The 19095-nt window shown below is 40.3% G+C and overlaps 1 protein-coding gene across 4 annotated transcripts in view; it reads right to left on the reverse strand.

Annotated features, from left to right (window-relative positions):
- PPARGC1A (PPARG coactivator 1 alpha) overlaps positions 1–19095 on the reverse strand; it is a 369019-nt gene that overhangs the window by 7003 nt on the left and 342921 nt on the right. For all 4 annotated transcript variants that reach the window (XM_054065753.1, XM_054065754.1, XM_009565460.2 and 1 more), the window contains 5 exons: positions 10191–11103; positions 9482–9586; positions 9225–9345; positions 605–726; positions 109–260 (listed from right to left, as the gene is read on the reverse strand). In XM_054065753.1, the coding sequence (XP_053921728.1) occupies positions 109–260; positions 605–726; positions 9225–9345; positions 9482–9586; positions 10191–11103 (1413 nt within the window). The remainder of the gene's footprint in view (positions 1–108; positions 261–604; positions 727–9224; positions 9346–9481; positions 9587–10190; positions 11104–19095) is intronic.

Genomic DNA, 19095 nt, shown 5'->3' on the forward strand with positions numbered 1-19095 from the left:
ATCATTTAAATAATCTAAGCAGCAAACAAAAAAGAAACAAACCTTAAATTCTCCTGAGTTATGATGTTCCAGTTATGTATCTTAACTCACATACAGCAAAATACGTACCTAGGTCTGCATAGTTAGACTTGCAAAATTGCTTGCGTCCACAAAAGTACAGCTCAAAGTCAGGTTCATTTGACCTGCGTAAAGTGTATCCATTTTCAAGAGCAGCAAAGGCGTCACAAGTATAGCGGTAGGTGATGAAACCATAGCTGTCTCTGCAATTGAAAAATACAGTTGTGAACAAAAGCTAAAAAGAGTTAATGCACGTTAGTGTAACCCTTTCCTGAAAGCAGAAGATCCAGCAGTGGGAATGCTGTAAGTACCGCATCCATTTATCAGCATGATTGTCCTGTCAAGCAGCTAAATGCTTATTTCTGGGACAGGAAATCTCAACTAGCAAGATTAATATATAAGGATGAAAGAAAATAAATAACATTTTGAACTCAGCATGTCATCTGTCACAGCATTTACACTGGTAACTCTCATACCAGTAATCTTACTTCCATAATTTTTTACATACGGCAGGTCCCAAAGAAGAAGTAATCTCAAAAGCTCTTACCCATCATCCCGCAAATTTATTGTGCACTCCTCAATTTCACCAAAAACTTCAAACCGGTCCCTCAGTTCTGTTCGGGTTGTGTCAGGTCTGATTTTCTCCAGATATATCACACGACGTTCTTCCTGTTGAGAAACAGCAGCAGGGAAGACATATTTTTAACAAATTGTAATAGAGATAAACCTCTACATATACGCATGCAAATACACACATGGATGTGCAGAGGATGCCCAATTATAGTAACAGTGTCTTGTGGAAGACCTACTGCTTCCTGCTAATAAGTGAAGTAGTCCTGTCTTGGAACTCACCTACGGTATTTAAAAACCACTACATTTGTCAGGTTGTGCGCTCCTATAAGGTTTCACTGCTTGCTGCCACCTTATTGCTAATGCTCTTTGGAGACAACCCCCTTTGTATTCTACTGCACATTCTTCCCTTCTACCCTTTCTACCATTTCCCCTCCAAGACTGTAAATTTTTCCAAATCATGAGCTCCCTTTTTCTTATCATATATACAATATTGGGCAAAACCCATCTTAGTTGTGGAGAAGTATAAATTAACACTACAGTTGCAGAAATGTACCTTTTGGATTCTTAGGGAAGAATCTAGCTGAATTCTTTAATTTTTACAGGCTAAAATGTCATTTGCATGTTCCTTCAACACTTGGAACAAAGTATCAAAGATACTTTTAAAACAATCAAGTCATGGTCATCTCTCTCCTTCCTGAGTGGAAATGCTCACCGGAATGACAGCAGGACTAGGAAACCCAGTGAGAATCACTTCACAAATTTTTCATTGCACACTCTACTGTGGGAAAAAGAGATCTTCAAAACACTGACCTTAAGGTAATCAGGGGAAAGAAGCACCAGAACACATGGCTTGGGTGCTCAGCCTTCCTGTCTCAGATTGCCTCTGGCCCGAAGAACCCTAGCACCGCCAGCCCTACTGCTCATCCATTACACACCCGCACATTTGTCCCATAAATTGAACCACCACTTCATTCTCAGCTGGCATAAATCTGTCAGTCAGTGGAGCAATGTCAGTTTAGACCATCAGCTTTGGCACCTGAGACTTCTGCAGAATTTAGGTGCCAAATGCCAAAGGAGCTATACTGACTGCTGAGAACTTGTGACTATCGCAACCTGGAGGTGCCTAAAGGCTAATAGTACCTCAACAGTGCAATGCCAAAGGCTCTAGGGACCTAAATATAAACTTGCATATCTGCTCAGAAACATCCTAGCCTGAAGACATAGATACCTCATAGAGTTACAATTCAGATATAGCACGAAATGCATCTTTTCCATGAGTCCCCAGAGGCATACAGCACTAGTCATTCTTGGACCATAGACAGAAGGACTGAGATCAGACCAAAACATAGGTAGAAACAGTAATTATCCTGATGCCTCTTCTTTACTTGTTTGAGCATTCACTTGAGATAAAGGGACCATCAAAATTCTTAGTTGTGGGGCCCAAAATCTTGACTCCCAGGAGAGTAGACTACTCTGAGAAACTGCTTAATGATGCAAGTCTTAGGAGGAGCGGCTGAGAGAACTGGGGTTGTTTAGTCTGGAGAAGAGGAGGCTGAGGGGAGACCTTATTACTCTCTACAACTACCTGAAAGGAGCTTGTGGAGAGGAGGGAGCTGGCCTCTTCTCCCAGGTGACAGAGGACAGAACAAGGGGGAATGGCCTCAAGCTCCGTCAGGGGAGGTTCAGGCTGGATATCAGAAAAAAATTCTTCACGGAAAGAGTCATCGGGCACTGGAAAAGGCTGCCCAGGGAGGTGGTCGAGTCGCCTTCCCTGGAGGTGTTTAAGGAACGGGTGGATGAAGTGCTTAGGGACATGGTTTAAGGGAATGTTAGGAATGGTTGGACTCGATGATCCAGTGGGTCCTTTCCAACCTGGTGATTCTATGATTAAAGCAAAATAGACAAACAGCTCTTGCAGCAGGAAGCTGAAAATAATAGACTCGCCTCTCAACAGAAACTCTTTCTCACTAGCACACTCAGTCAACTCTTCTCTTTTCCTGGCCTCAAAAACCTCAGAAGATCAGATCCCATTAATCTAAGCTGCTAAGAAAGGAAAGTTGAGTTTGCCGCTCCAGAAAACAGAGATCCAAGAATCAAACACTCCCACACAAAAGTTCTACCCACTAGGATATTCACAAGGACTGACCACTGGAACCAACCTGGGTTCTCTATTGCTCCCTGGTCAGCCCAGTAGAATCCCTGGTTGCTCTGCCAAAGTATGTATATGCTTTCCTTAATCAATTGGATCAGTTAAGTATCTCACTTGGATGCTTGAAGCTACTGCCTCTTTTGATTTTATAAGAAAGCAAGGTGACTGCTTTGGTAGCCCTCTATAACCTTGCTGGGACCAACACTTCCATTTTTAAATGTTATGCCTTCCAAAGCACATGGCCCAAAAGCTTCCCTTGTTTTCTGCCATAGCAATGCAGTCTGCAAAAGCTAGCACAGATAGAAGGACAAGTGTGCTCACGGGTAGCCATAAATTTAGGGAAGACAGGTGACTTTACAGACAACTGCTGCTTTCTGAGCTCTGTCCCAGTCAAGAGCCACAACCATCCTGAGCTGGTCAGGGCTTCTGTGAACCAGTGACTGTAGAAGCAACAGAAATCTGCATTTCTTCCATTTTCCCCATTCTAATTCTGCTTATGTTCAGTACGGTTGGGTGCCACAAACTTCAAAACCAGAAAACTCTGCATATGCACAGTAATTACTTTTTCAGACCATTTTACCAAATCAGGGCTTTAACCGCGCTGAAACACTTGATAAGAAACAATTCCATTGATATTTGCTATTGAACCTAAATGACTGACCAGATGGAGCAGAACATAACATAGCAGACTGTCTAATATACTTTAGATGAGATCATACATCTCAACTGAAAAAAACATAATGTTTCACTCACTGACATGGACATTGTTATATTACAGTGTGATGGAAATAACTACTGCACGCTCTTCCATAAGTCTGTGTGCATGCCTGTGTAATATTTACTTCTTCCATCCCTCTAATAAACTTTATACTTTTAATTTCACTTTAAGACAACTGTAATAAAACATAGCAGAACGAGTAAAGAAAAGCAGTTAAGCTATCACTAAGGGAATAAGTTAAACGTGCAAAACTAAGGAAATTCAAATTCAAAGTTGAAATGAACCATATGTCCTCCAGTGTGCACACATGAGGAGATGTTCTTTCAAGTATTTTTTTTCAAGCAGAGTGCCATGGTGGCATAAGATACTGGAGAACACAGGACTCACACAGTATTGTCCTTCTCTTGGCTAACGTGGGCTTATTTAAACCAACTATGAAGTAATTTGTTTGTATTCACAGAGACACCTGCCTTTTATTCCCATTAATAATAAGAGCTATACAAGCCTAACAAGACCACAACATATCTCTAAATGTTAAAGACATGTTTGTTTTATAGTAAGTTACATGCATTAAGTCCACATGTGCATATTAAATACGCTTTTTCCTCCACTTGTTAGAGGAGATGATATATGACTTGGGAACCTAGAGAACTATGAAGAAAAGCTTTTGTTTTCAGCTTAATGTGGGTAGAGGGAACCTGCAGGAAACTCCAGAAAATACTGTTCATAATTCCCTCCCAAAAGTGCAGATGATTTATTTTGCATCATAACTGTTACATGTAATTCACTGCTTTGCCAGGTAAAAAAAAGAAGGAAGGAAAGTCCAGCCAACTCCCTCAGGCTCAACATGTCTATCTTCTTTCAGTTTATCTAAAGCTCCTTAATCTTAATATTGCTCTTCCTTCCTTGCAATAAAAACATTTCAGTACGCAAATCTCAGACTGGGAAGTAGTACTCCAAGTCTCAAATAAAAATGCTAAGGCATTAGCATACCAGTAAAGCTTAAGATTTTGATGAAATAATAAGAAGACATTTCTGCTTTAGATTCTGTATTAAAAGTAGAATTGTGGACTAAGTATGACTTGTAGGCAAGTATGAATGGCAAAATGAAGAATCACAAAAACTGGAAAAGAAAGAAAGAAAATTGCACAAAATTTTCAAGTGTTGTTGTGTGGCTAACTGAGGGCTGCAACAGTGCAGCCACACTCATGGCGACTGCTACAAAAATAATGGTGGACCAGCGAACCTCAGGATTTAGATAATCCGTTTGAAACATTTTCTGCAACTCCTACAGCAAAGGTAGAGAGCCTGGGATCAGGGCCATCAGGATGAGCAATGACAAAAAAATCCAAACTAAATATATAACGTAAAATGGATCCTCCATTAGTGGGAATGCACTCCATTATAGGCTGAATCTAGTTTTAGACTTCAGAGAAGCCAAGCACTCATTTATGAAACCACCTCTCTCCTGTCTTCCTGTTGCAATGTAATTTATTTTCTTTGAAACCATGTGTTTCTTTCCGCTGCAGTGGCCTCACAGCGCATTTATCTTCTTATGTCTGTAAGCTCTTTGGGACAGGGACTCTTGATACTTGTCTCATGGAGGCTGTCAGCACTTAAAAATGAAAAGTAGTAAAGGTAACAGGAATTTTCTACTCAAGTATAAAAGCAGATTTTGATATACCTCCTGGCAGCAGCCAGCACATACAGTAAATGGGCTACAGGGAGGGTGTGACAGTCAGTCAGCATTGTGGCCAGAATGCCAGAGTAGCGGAGATGCAGAACACCAGGCTGCACATCAGCCAGTTTAAAGTTCCAGCCCTGGTGCACCATGTCAACAGGAAAACAGTCTGGTGGCTCTAGAATTGAAATCTGCTAACTGCATATCTGACATCATGCCATGTAATGAGCCTCTGGAGTAAAAACCTGCATAACTTTAACATTTCCTGGCATGTATCAGAAAGAAAAAGCAGCAGTCAGACTTCTTGGCAAATTACTGTGATCTGCCTTGGTTAGGGACCCAATCCCAGTTTGACTCAAACCCAGTTCCTAGAAAGCCTTAAAGCAGACTGTCCTATCCTGTGGTTGTTCCTCAAGTTTCACGCTGAATGTGTCTCCACTATGATCTGGTCAGCATTGTAAAGTTAAATAAGTTTTAGTGGTAGACTGGCCTTGAGTTCAATGAGGACCCATTCCAAGACAAAACATGGACCCAGTGAAATAAGTAAAGCCAAGATCAAATTAAACTATGCTAAAATTTGATTCAGTTAGCAAAGGCATCACCATCTACAGTATAACTAAACGGATGGATGAATGAATGAATGAATGAATGAATGACAAAAATATTCTTCTTACTACCTACCTGGAAAATCATAGAATCATAGAATAGTTTGGGTTGGAAGGGACCTTAAAGATCATCTAGTTCCAACTCTGCTGCCATAGGCAGGGACATCTCCCATTAGATCAGGCTGTCCATGACCCCATCCAACCTGGCCTGAACACTTTCAGGGATGGGGCAGCCACAACTTCTCTGGGCAATGTGTTCCAGTGCCTCACCACTCTCATAGTGGAGAAATTCTTCCTAATGTCTAGCCTAAATCTGCCCCTCTCCAGTTTATACGCATTGCCCCTAAACCGCCTTGTGGACTCAGTCCATATTTTTGAAGCATGACTGCTCAAACTTAAAACCAAAATGCACAAAAAAGACAATCAATCTCCAGTAACTGGAGGGGGGAGAAGAGACAAGAACAAAAGGAAGAGAAAAATACTATCACAGTGCCTTCTGAAGTCAAGCCACCTGTATATAGCTGTAAGTCTAGATAGGAATTCAGGAATCTATAAGGGGAAATGCTAGCCCAGGCTTCTAGCTGATCTTCAGCTACTGCAGTGAAGACGTGTGCAAGGCTGAAGGGGCAGTCATTTAAACACGCGTCCACCACATAGCATCAACGCGGTCTCTAAAACAAGCCTCCTCAGCATTCTGCCAATATGCCTTCACATCTGCCAAAATACAAGCTGCCGGCACAATCAGCGGGCATTGCTGCACATATGGTTTTGACAGGTTAAAACATGTGACAATTTTTTTCATTTCTTTTTCCTCCGTTTCCCACTCTTCTTGTCACAGGGAGACTAATTTGAGATATCGAACCAATAATACTTGATGGATTTTAGCTCAGCCATAATTTCTGTTCCCCTTCCACCATGCACCCTTTCTACAACTAACTCCTGAGACCTTAACATGGAGTTTCTCATGAAGAAGATGGACCTGCCTCGTGTAACACCCAAGGCATTAGTACTGCCCAATTATGGGCCACTCTTTTAACACTATCTGAGGTATGTGACCACGAATCAATTCTTGCAGCATGAGAATAGCCTAGAAAGAAAACTAAAACTTCCTCAATGCAGAGAGCAAAGATATCTAAATTTATAGGGATGCAGAGAGTTCAAGGAAAGACAGAAGAAGTTCCTGTAACTGAACAATAAATGAGTTGAGTCCCCCAAGAAAGAAAAGTCACATAGAAGAGACCCATAAGCCAAAGAGAGTAAGAAAATGAGAAGAGAATGCTAGAAATACAAATTGTGTTACTGACTACATGGAATCAGGGCTTCCTTTTCTCTGCTGTCCTCTAACCCTTACTTATCTAATCCGGGAATAAACTGGCATGACTCAATACAGATTTTTAAAGTAAAAGTGCTGACAGACTTTGGAGAAAGGACTTAGTAGAATTGCATCTATATCTCCTGCAGCTCTTATAGAGGTGACTGGATTTTAAGTTTTTGCAATGTTATATCTATTAATATTTATTTTTTAGTTCTAATTTATTTATGTTTATTAATAAGTAATTTCATTAATGAAGTTAATTATCAAGACAATGTTCACTTTAGAAAGAAAATAAATTCAATCTTGGTTTTGAAAAGTCTAAAATTCTTAACACAGAAAGTTATGGTGCAGCACATCTGGAGTTTTTCAAGTTCCTTTTCTTTACTTTTCCTTTTCTCTTGATTAGCTAATTGCCAAATATTTATTTGTTTTAAACTAAATCAATTTTTCTACCTCCTCAGGAGTATTTTGGTTTATTTATACCAGTAAGGTACAATAATTGAGAAGCACTAAGATACACCCATGACAGAGGTCTACTTGAATCTCTAATTTGTGTTATATCTAAGACAGAACAGTCAGTCTAAGTTACAATTGCTGGAAGGTAGTGTTCATCTTGAAGCAGATGGAAGGCAGATATTTTAAAGCTAACTGCAACAACTGACTTAAATATCACCAAGCAAAATCATTCAATTGCCTTCAATGAGTTGCAGATAAGTACACCAGAGCATGTTATAGCTCTAAATCTCATGCTTTACAAAATACACGTGATCACCCACACTTTGTAAACAAAGTACCTGAAGCAGAAAAAAAGTGAAACAATTTGATGAAGTTCACTAAGAACAAAAGTAGCAGAGAAAAAAAAAAAAACCCAAACAGAAAATAAAGGTGTCTATTTCCTCCCAGAACTCCTCATTGCCACAGACTACACCAGTATATGCCAATCTCTACGCACACCCAGTTCTGTAGGTATATGTACTAGAAAAAATGCTGTCAAGTGTGTGAGAAATCACCTTTTACTACAAAGTCCACTAAAGGCACTATAAGAAAGGCCTGTTCATTTGGGTGAGACTTGGACAGAGCACTAAAGGAAAATCTGGGAACAGAGATGAAACGTCTCTGACTGCACCAGTTCATGCAAGAGCCAGCAAACGGCCAAAGCAGCAGTAAAAGTACAGTGGATTGGGAAGAGCAGGACACAGAAAATCAACTGTAAACTGTTAAGGCAAGCCATCAAATGGGCTTAACAGCTACAAGAAGAGTCCAGATTTACAGCAGCTCCCAACTTCATCTATCAAAACCATCACGTAGTTGCCAGTGGGGAATTAAAAAGGGGCAAAAGCCACCTGTCTATTCAAGAGCCATTCTTAAGTCCTACTGCTACAACAGCCAAGAGAGCTGCTCATCTCCACATGGCTATTTCCATTGCCTCAGGTATTTCAGTTGTTTCACACAGAATACCAATGAACAAAATAATTAAATAATACTTGTTCATTACGAAAGGGCCCAGTGTTAAGTGACATTTTAAACTGCATCATGTCTTCAGACTATTTATTCTGCTAAAAATAACTTAAAAATTAACTGAGTCATAGTCAGAAAAAAAACCCCCTCATTTTTAAAAGGCATTAAAGTCATGCCTTTGCAACCCTTAGTTGCTACAGCTACTACTAAGTCCAGCTATTGGTACGTAAGCTGACTCCTTATATTGCTTCTGTAAAAAAAAACCCGGAAATATAGAAAATAGATGCTGGTTATTAGCACCTTGGTAGGTAATATATAGCATAAAATGCAAGTCCAACTGACAAATCTGTATAAAAACCAGACCGCTTATTTTTAATTGCCTGTTGTCTGGGATGAAATTTTTTTCTACTAAGGCCTTTGTATCTGTTAACTGTGAATAACTTGAAGAGTTGCAATTTATAGAACCTGAAAAAAATTATTATTGTAACATCAGAACATAAATTGTTATGAAAACACATATTTGTCTAAAATTCAAAGTATTAAGAAATGCACGTAAGCAGATTTTTGTATTTTGTTTTTTTTATGAAAAAAGAAGAAAATAAAGTCTGAGTTCTATGAAAAGAAAAAGAAGTCTATTTCAAAATGAAAGTTATCTTCACAGTGCTTACAATTGCTTTCTGCCTCTGTCTCTCCCTTTGTTTGGCCCTTTCAGATTCCCGTTTTTCATACTCTTTGCGGTATTCTTCCCTCTTCAGCCTTTCATGCTGATATTCCTCATAGCTGTCATATCTAGGAAACATAACTTAGTCATTAAATCAAGCACCTGCATTTGTGAATGTAAAATTAGAAATACAGTTTCTGGAAAGCTTCATTATCTCTTGAGAACCAGCTGCAAAGCAAATCAAATGCACACAAAATGCACTACCTGGGTCTGCGACTGTACGGTGATCTGGATCGGGATCTTGCACGTAAGGGAGAACTTCTGTACGCTTGGTGTCTACATTGGCTGGACTCATAATAGCAACAAGATCTGCAGGAAGAAACACATTGACCTCTGTCATTCAGTCTGAATCTACTGACGCCATTTTCCCAGCTCTTTCCTGAACTTATAATTTCTCCTAAGCTACCAGTGAGATTTTCCAATGAGTTTGTGATCCTCTAGTCAACTAACGGGCTTCAAGTGATTTCCTCCCACCGCCCTCTCGTAATATTCCTTATTGAGGCTAACACAGAGCAGAGGGTCGGCCACTGTCAACTTCAACTGATAGGGACTGCAGCTAGATTGGCGCTGGGCAGCTCACAGATAACTTCAACTGATAGGGACTGCAGCTAGATTGGCACTGGGCAGCTCACAGATAATAGGAAAGGTTAGTAGTGTACATCTCTCACCAGTTGCTCTGTGGCTGACCTGACTGGCTCCATTCAGGAAGTGTAAACTTGGCAAATATAAAAGATAATGGCAACAAGTGTTTCTGTAGCAACCCCATAACCTTCAGAGTTAATCAGCTCACGAGCAACAGAACAAGTTGCACTAGATTAAGTTATTTCTTCTTTCTTCCTTTCCTTGCTTTATATTTTTTCTGATTTCTTTCTTATGAACTACAATGAAAATACATGAATTCGATGTACTGTACCTTGAAGAGGATCTACTACAGGGCGACCTTGATCTCGATCGGGAATATGGAGAACGGGAACAAGACCTGCGTTGAGGAAAGGACCTTGATCTAGAGCGTGTCCTTTGGGATCTTTGAGAAAATAAGGATTTGGGTGGAGACACTGAATCTCTGCATGGAGAGTTAAAAGAAGAGCAAGAAGGTGATACATCAAATAACGAATAGGCTTGTGTCCCATCCCAAGGGTAGCATAGTTTATCACTTTCATCTTCACTGTCATCAAAGAGACCATCCATTTCTAGTCCTGAATTTATAAACATAGGTAGTTTGGAGAATTGTTCATTACTGTAATCACTGTCCCTTAGTTCTCTGGTCTTATCTGCTTCTTCATCAAAAACAGCTTGGCTGGGGTGACCAAAATGTTTATTCAGTTCAGCCCGAATTTCCTGGTCTTGGAGCTGTTTTCTGTTATTACTGTGGGATCCCTGCTTACTTGTCTGTAAAGTCTCTTTCTTGAAATACTGGTCTTGTTCTAAAGAAGAACAAATCTGACACTGCCACCCAGGTGAAGAATCCTTAAATTCTAGTTGTCTGGAGTCCTGAAGTTCCTGGGATATTTTAATGTGTATTTCCGATTTTGAATTCACAGATTGACAGTAGTCATGGTCACCAAACAGCCGCAAACTGGGCCGTTTTGTCTTTCTCTCCTCATGTCCACTGGACAGTACTGTAGTCTTGCTAAGCTGTGCATACAGCTCAGACTGTTCTGGACCCTTCTTGATTGAGTTATTTCCTTGCAAACTGGGAGACTCACTATAGCGGGGCTTTTTTGGAGGTGGTACAACAGTCTTGCATGATGACTTCGGCTTAGGTGAAGTCCTAAAAGGATTATCCTGGTTGGCTTTATGAGGAGGGGTCGTAGGTGGAGTTAGGCCTAAGGGGAAAAAACGAGGAATAGAATATTTTTAAGCACATAAACAATGTTTATTAAGGCAGCTCATGTGCTGCTTTAAACAGAGACAAAGCAAGATCCGTTCTATGTCACTTTAATTCAACACTGCTAATACGGGGAATAAGCGTATTTAGGGTGTGAGACACCAAAGGTCTGGTAACAACAATAGCGACAGTCAGCATAAATTCAGCTCCTTCCCTTTCTCCACCTTTCTCTCTGTAGATTTTGATAGAAGATAGATAAAAACCAAAAGGCTTTTTTGTTAAAAATCAAAAAGATTCTGATATAAAATCAAAAGTCAAAAGACTAGCACTGTCAAAAACCTAAAGAAATTAGCAGACAAAAACCTGAATAAAAGCAAGCCAGAGAAAAATAAATGAGTGCTATCAAAGGAATCTGGGTAGGATGCAGAGCCTGAATGCAAGGAAGTACAGCGACTCTACCAGTCAACTGCAATGACTCTTTGTCTTCATAGTTCATTAACTTAGTACACCATCGCTAATGTATGTATAATCATTCTTGTAAGCATAACTAATACATTTTGCCTGAAATGTGGTTCTGCAACTCAAATCCAAATCAACAATAGGACCACTGCAACTGTAATGAGCCACTGCATTCAGAACTGAAGATTAGTGAGCATCATGAAGTAGAGAGTCAAAATGAAACAGGTAAGTATTCAAAGACTAAAGATACCACTAACTACCATGATCTTTCAGATAACTATAATAGACTTTATCATTATGGTGAGACAAAATTGCAGGAAGGACTACAGAACATCCTAGTAAAACCTGAGAACCAAAGCAGCATCTTCCCATTTATTTTTATAAGGGTAGACTTTAACTAGACACATTTTCTGTAGAAATTATAGAATTCCTTCAGATTTTATAAAAGGATAACACAGGACATCAGTGCAGAGTAACAACAAACTGTGGCCGCTGTTCAGGAAATAACTGCTCCTCAGGAAGGTAGTTAGTATGCTAGGTTTTAAAAAACCTGCTTCTGTCTGACAGACCCTAATGCAATTTACAAGTATATATGGTTAAGATCAAACAAATAGATAAGTATTGTCCTGAATTAGACTGAGATTACAGAGTTCTAGATAATCTAGACCATCCTGAAGCACTCCATAGGTCGATGCTGTCCAAGACTTCTTCTTGCCCAAGCAATGAGCACTCCATTACTTCTTTAGCAAGAATGAAAAGAGAGCACAGGCACACTTACAGGAAATGTGTACTTCAAACATGGTTACAGAGTTTTGTTTTGTATTTTTAACCATGCACCACAGCTCAGCAGATCAATGCAAATGGAACATGTTTTATAGTGTTTTGCTGTGAAGAAGGAAAAGCGTTCATCAATGCATAGTGCTCTCCCATAGGAGCATAAATGGAGACTGGGAGTCCCATCACATTAGCTGCAATGAATTTGTTCCAGAAAAAAAGAAGATAGGAGTACCAAGGCATGAATACTTGAAGTGAGACTGAAGCTTGATTTTGCCTGAATGTTTGGAAAAAAGGATTATGAGCTACCCATGCCTATGTGAAGACTTTGCCTAATGTCACCAAAGTCAGGGAAACTAAGGCAAAGATGCTGACACCTAAAACTCCAGCTACACCAAATTTGTTTTTAAAAATGAAAGAAGTTTTGTGCAAAGTCATTACTGTTAAGCTATTTCATCTAATTTGAGCCCTCAATTTTTTTTTTCCTTCCCAGAAGTTCACTTGATTCAGTAGTACACATTTCACACCTTATCCATCTGCTCACTAACAAATATGTTTGACTACTAAATGAGTTTTTGGTAAAATGAAGGCAACAGTCCTCTTCAAAATTCTGCAGCAATGATTTCTAGGTTAAAAAATTCAGGCTCAGATTCAACAAAGATTTGAGTAAGCAACAACAGTTTTCTAGATAAAAAATTTAGAAGCATCACTCTTACTCATGAAATTTTATAGCCCCTGAGAAGCTCTGGCATCAGTTGCTTAATTTTCAAATGTAATTTTAAAGAAAAAGTGAAGCAGGAGAATATTAATTCCAGCCCCACTGTGTTACTTCCAACAACCCCTCCACAATGAACATGCATATTTAAGAATTTCAGGCAAAGAAACCCTATAGATAATTCAATATAAAAAATAAAATATTTTTCCATTCCCACTTCTTTATAAAGCTAACCCTGGCAGGACGTAAGCTAAACACAGTGCACAGCGATGTCCAGAAACCTGACAAGGAGCACAGCCATCTTTAGAGGAGGAGGAAAAGAAAACTCCATCAAAAAGCTCTTGTAAAAGTACAGACTGAGCTAAATTTACTGGCACTTCTCTTGCTGGCAGAACTGTGCTGAGGACAGGCTAAGAAAGGGTTTCCTCGTGGCATTTTGGCTTTTTTCCTGGTTTTCAGCAGAAGCAGGAAGTGCACAGGCAAGTAGCAATGGATAAAAGTTGGAAAAAGTTCATTTAACCTTTGAACAAATCAACATTGGGGGATGAAGGGAGGAGTGAAGTTTTGAATTCATGTCACTGCTACAAAGTCCACCTTCTGCACATCCCATGATCCAAAGTGTGAACTTCAAGAAAACCAGTTGGCTGCACACTTGCACATCCTCACTCTAACCCCTTGTAATCTTCACCAAGGGCCATGGTCCCCATCAATAGCATTACAATATTCTATAACCATTGGATTATTTTATACATGCCAATTTCACCGCCAATGTGTACATTTTAGCGTTGACAGTACAAGGTATATTCTGTGCTCTCTCTTGAACTTAGCAGGTTTTGACAGATTTATGGAAGGACAGATGGCCATTACGGGCTGAAGGCTGACAAGAGGCAGTTCAGAGCATTGTTAACACACTTGCACAAACTCTCAGCAGTGCAGCGCTGTGCAGAATGTAATTCAGACTATAGCTTTTTTATTGCTGCCTATTTTCTTTTGTCAAAAGAGCCTGCTGTGCACAGCAACAAATGGCTGCCATTACCCAGAATGTAATGGGTGTCAGACAAATCACGTAACACAAACAATCAAGAGTATGTAGGTCATATTTCAACAGAGCACAACCTTAGCAATATTTATGATTACTGCATTGAAATGTGCTCTATAATAAACAAGTACCTCTACATCACTCACACTTATGTACTTCTGCACAGCAAATATGTTAGAAGTGGTGCATACTCTACAATCATCCCCCTTAAACAGTCTTTTTTCTTTTTAAAGTAAAAGGCAAATATTTTTTCATGACATGCTATAAAACCATTTTCTTTGGTGGGACTTTTCTTTAATTGAATGGATTCCGTTAATGGTACGTTTACACCTTCCCTTGCTCTGTGTATATACTACGAACTCACTTGGTAGCATACATCAATTTGCCAGCACTGCTGCCGAAGCAGCACCTTTCTCCCCGTATCTCTGCCACGTTGGCTGAACAACCTCTTTCAAGAAAGTCTCTGGAAGAGTGAAACTACTTTTCATACATTCCAAAACTCCACCAGAAATCCCAAACCCTTAGTAACTCATTTAGCTCAGCCAGGTTGATAATCAGAAATTAGAGGAGTGCCTTTGCATAAAACATGACATCTTGACTGTTTATAAGATTGATTTGCAATGCTGTTTTACATAGACGTCGATCTTCCTAGAAGTCTACTGTAACTGTTAGCTTTTAAATGCTTGATGACATTTGTTGTGCTTTGAGGGGGGTTGAGGATTAGTGTGTTGGAGAACGCAGCCCTGAAACCTTTCTACGTGTAAATTTGCCTTTTGAGAGGCACCAAAAATCAATTCTTTTCTACCTTTCAAGTCTGAGAATGGATTGTCAAGGGAAACATTATTTAAGGCCACTTAAAACACTGAACATAAGCTAACAGCTCAATTCAGTAAAAGAATCAAAAGAGCTTTTGTGTTGCACAAGACTGCAGAAGCCAGGAAAATATAATAAAATGAAATAGCCATCATATAATAAAAAACTACATGCTTGTTGAGTATTCAGTTTAATCCCATTGTCAGTGCTGCAGAAAATAAAGACAGATGCCTGAAAATATCAAATAATTTACTAGATTTCATTCCCTCTGGACAACTCACTGCACTTATTTAATTCTATCAGATATTATTCTGAGGTCAAACAAGTTTTTATACGATAGATTTTAAGTATTTGTTTTGATAACTAAGAGGTAATAAGGATCTAGAGGTGGGCAAATAGCAGGATGTAAGTATCCCCAAGGGTGATGATGAATTCCAAATCACTATTCAAGCTGATTGTGTTCATACAGCCTTTTCTAATCGATTTTTTGAGAGAACAAATTTTGCACCCAAGAAAGACTGGTGAGGAGTTTTATGCTCCGCTAAATTACAGGGAACTGTGTGCAAATGAGAGACTTTTCACCAAGTCACCTGTTCTACATAAGAGGGTGGAAACAGCCTTCCAGTTACTGATTGCTACTTTGATGGTAGTAGCACCATAAGCATGTAAACTCACTACAGTCACTTAAATGATAGCTTCGAATATTTAGGAGTGAAGGTTTACAAGATACTAAGAGAACAGAGAACACCGAATTTCAAACATTGAGGAGCCATGCAATCTAACTTCTGGCATTCAGAAGTTCAGCAGAAAGTCTAAGACAATCACTGAGAAGCCTTTGATCATCAAGAGAAACAGCCATCTCCAGAGCGTGAGTCCTTCTAGTCCCTGTGTCTGCCGGTGCTCCCTCAGCCTAATGGGTAGCAGAGGAAAGAGGTCCTCCAGGGACAGAGAAATGTCCCTTGTTCCTGGAACATGTTAAGAGAGGTTCAAGCCCACAGCGTTTTACCTTTTTCTGACGATACAGATAGCCGTGATAAAGGGAGAAGGACCTCTTGAGAGCCTCTTACTCACAATGAGACTCACCTTACACATAAAGCTCATCTACCACATTATCATCACCTAGAACTCCCTCCATATCATGATGTTCTGCTTAATTTTCCTTATAGTAACACTGGAAATTAGTTGCAGGAGTTGGGATTTTACATAGCAATGGACTTCCTGCTCTAATGTAGGATACACATTCAATATGCATTCGAAGAATTTTTGTGTGGCTTGAAAACACTTTAAGAAAATATTTGTTCTTTGTAACTTGACAAATCAATCTTCTAACAGTTTTAGGGAGGACAGTTATATTCACAACTACTAACAAAGCCATTCTAAAGAAGATATAGCACTGGCAAGAGAATGGTTTCAGTTTAACTTTAGATACGTGAATCCAAAATGATTGTGAGACAAAGATTGATGGCTTACTTGGGAAATGCTTTTATTTATTTTTGTTTTACTCCGTAATTCATCAGTGAGGGAACCAATGTTGTTTTCAGAAGAGAGATCAAGGGAGCTGCTATTTATATTAAAATATTTTGTGCTTCGATAGCACAAGCAGCACTGCTAATGGTCTTTACAATTCAGCAGCAAGATCAAGGCAACTCCTACTTAAATTATAATAAATAGTGCTTGTACGGTGAAAGTTGCCCTACGTAAGGACAATGAACAATGCGGTTATCTGGATATAATTTGGAGTTGCCAGAGTCTCACTAAAGAACTTCAAGGTACTATTAATCACTACTGCTGCTATTTTTTGCCTTTTTGGGGGGTTATTTTTTTTATTGAAGTGTGTCCCAGTTCTGCCATGATTTACTCATGTACACTGTAAGCTCTTCAGCACTAGAGCTTGTTTCTGTTATGTACCTGTTGGCTTCCAGCACAAGCAGACACAAAATATTTCGGCAATATAAATGAGTTAAAAGGGAAGACATGCACAAACACTTATCTTTTTATAGATTTATATACATATATGAATATAAAAATAAAATCTATGTGCATGTGAAGGCAGAGATTAATACAGTTACCAAGTGATGAAAAGCAGTCTCCTGAAACCTCCTCACCAGGTATTCTGAAGACCAGAGCAAGTGCTACATGAAACCACCATCGTGTATACTGCTTGAATCATAGAACCACAGAATCACCTGGTTGGAAAAGACCTTAGAGATCATCAAGTCCAACTGTACCTGTCCACTACTAAACCAAATCCCTGAGCACTTCATCTATCAACTTTTTAAATACCACTAGGGATGGTGACTCAATCATCTCCCTGGGCAGCCTTTTCGAGGGCCCAATAACCCTTACAGTGAAGAACTTTTTCCTGATGCCTCATTTGAACGTCCTCTGGTGCAACTCGCGCCCATTTCCTCTCGTCCTACTACCTGTCACTTGGGAGAAAAGACCAACACCCACCTCTCTACAACCTCCTTTCAGGTAGCTGTAGACAGTGATAAAGTCTCCCCTCACCCCCCTCTTCTCAAGGCTAAACAACTCCAGTTCCTTCAGTCACTCCTTGTAAGACTCACTCTCCAGCTCCTTCACCAGCTTCGTTGCTCTTCTCTGGACACGGTCCAGGACCTCAATGTCTTTCTTGCAGTGAGAGGCCCAAAACTGACACAGGATTTGAAGTGTGGCCTCACCAATGCCGAGTACAGGGGCACAATCACTCCCCTGGTCCTGCTGGCCATGCTGTTTCTGATACAAGCCAAGATCCTATTGGCCTTCTTGGCCACCTGGGCACACTGCTGGCTCATGTTCAGTCAGCTGTCGACCAGCACCCCCAGGTCCTTCTGTGCCAGTCAGCTTTCTAGCCACTTTGCTCCAAGCCTGTAGCACTGCACGGGGTTGTTGTGCCCCAAGTGCAGGACTCAGCATTTGGCCTTGTTAAACTTCATCCCATTGGTCTCAGCCCATCAGTCCAGCCTGTTCAGATCCCTCTGTAGAGCCTCCCTACCCTCAAGCAGATCGACACTTCTTCCCAGTTTAGTGTCATCCATGAACTTACTTAGGGTGCATTTGATCCCCTCATCCAGGTCAGTGACAAAAACATTAAACAGAATTGGACCCAGCACTAAGCCCTGGAGGGCATCACTTGTGACCAGCCTCCAGCTGGAGTTAACTCCATTTACCTCCACTCTTTGAGTCCAGTCATCCATACAGTTTTTAACCCAGAAGAGGGTGTGCCTGTCCAGGGCAGAGGCAGACAGTTTCTCAAGCAGAATACTGTGAGAAATGGTGTCAAAGCTTTACTGAAGTCCAAGTATACTATATCCACAGCCTTTCCCTCCTCCATTAAGCAGGTCACCTTGTCACAGAAGGAGATCAGGTTGGTCTGGCAGGACCTGTTTTTCATAAAACCACGACTGGACCTGTCCCCTGGTTGTTTTGTGTGTGGTGTGAAATAGCACTGAAGATGACCTGGTCCATGACCTTCCCCAGCACTGAGTTCAGTCTGACCGGCCTGTGGCTCCCTGGATCCTCCCTCTGACCCTTCTTGTAAATGGGCATAACATTTGCCAGCCAATTTGAGCTTCCCCAGTCAGCCAGGATAGTGCTTGGGAACACTGCCCCAAATCCCTGGCCACACAGACTCCACCAATTCTTGTTCTCCTTCATTACCACCAGTTTATGTTCTAGCTAGACTGTATTTACATCCAGAGGGGGAGAAAAAAAGATTCATAGTTTCATAGAACAACATTTCTGTTCACATACTCATCCAGTTCTGCTGTTGCACAGCTTCTGATGCATTTTTTTAGTGTGCTAGTTCTCCTGGTTATATTGTCTAAGACAACTACTGAGCTGTTTTGTTGTACTCTGTGCACAGCTGATGGAGCGGAATGAGTTCAGTAATACCAAGACCATTCCCACTGCCATTATGGAAGCAATAGTAGAGGACTATCCAGGGGTCAGACTAACTCCCAATTTCTGTCTAGTCAGCTGATGGGAAGATCAGGCTGATGACTTTCTGGCTGGGAGAAAAAACTGCTCCCTTCAGTGATTTCAATGGCTGCTTGTCCCACTCTGCTGTAGTCACCTCATCTGCTCCTTTCAGTTGGCAGCATTAAGTACTGACTTACCAGCATGCTTACAAATGGGAACTCTCGTGCAGATTTGCTCTCCAGTAATGGTAAAAGAGGCTTCTCCATGCT

This window comes from Cuculus canorus, chromosome 4 (genome assembly GCF_017976375.1).
Source record: "Cuculus canorus isolate bCucCan1 chromosome 4, bCucCan1.pri, whole genome shotgun sequence".
Taxonomy (NCBI): Eukaryota; Metazoa; Chordata; class Aves; order Cuculiformes; family Cuculidae; genus Cuculus; species Cuculus canorus.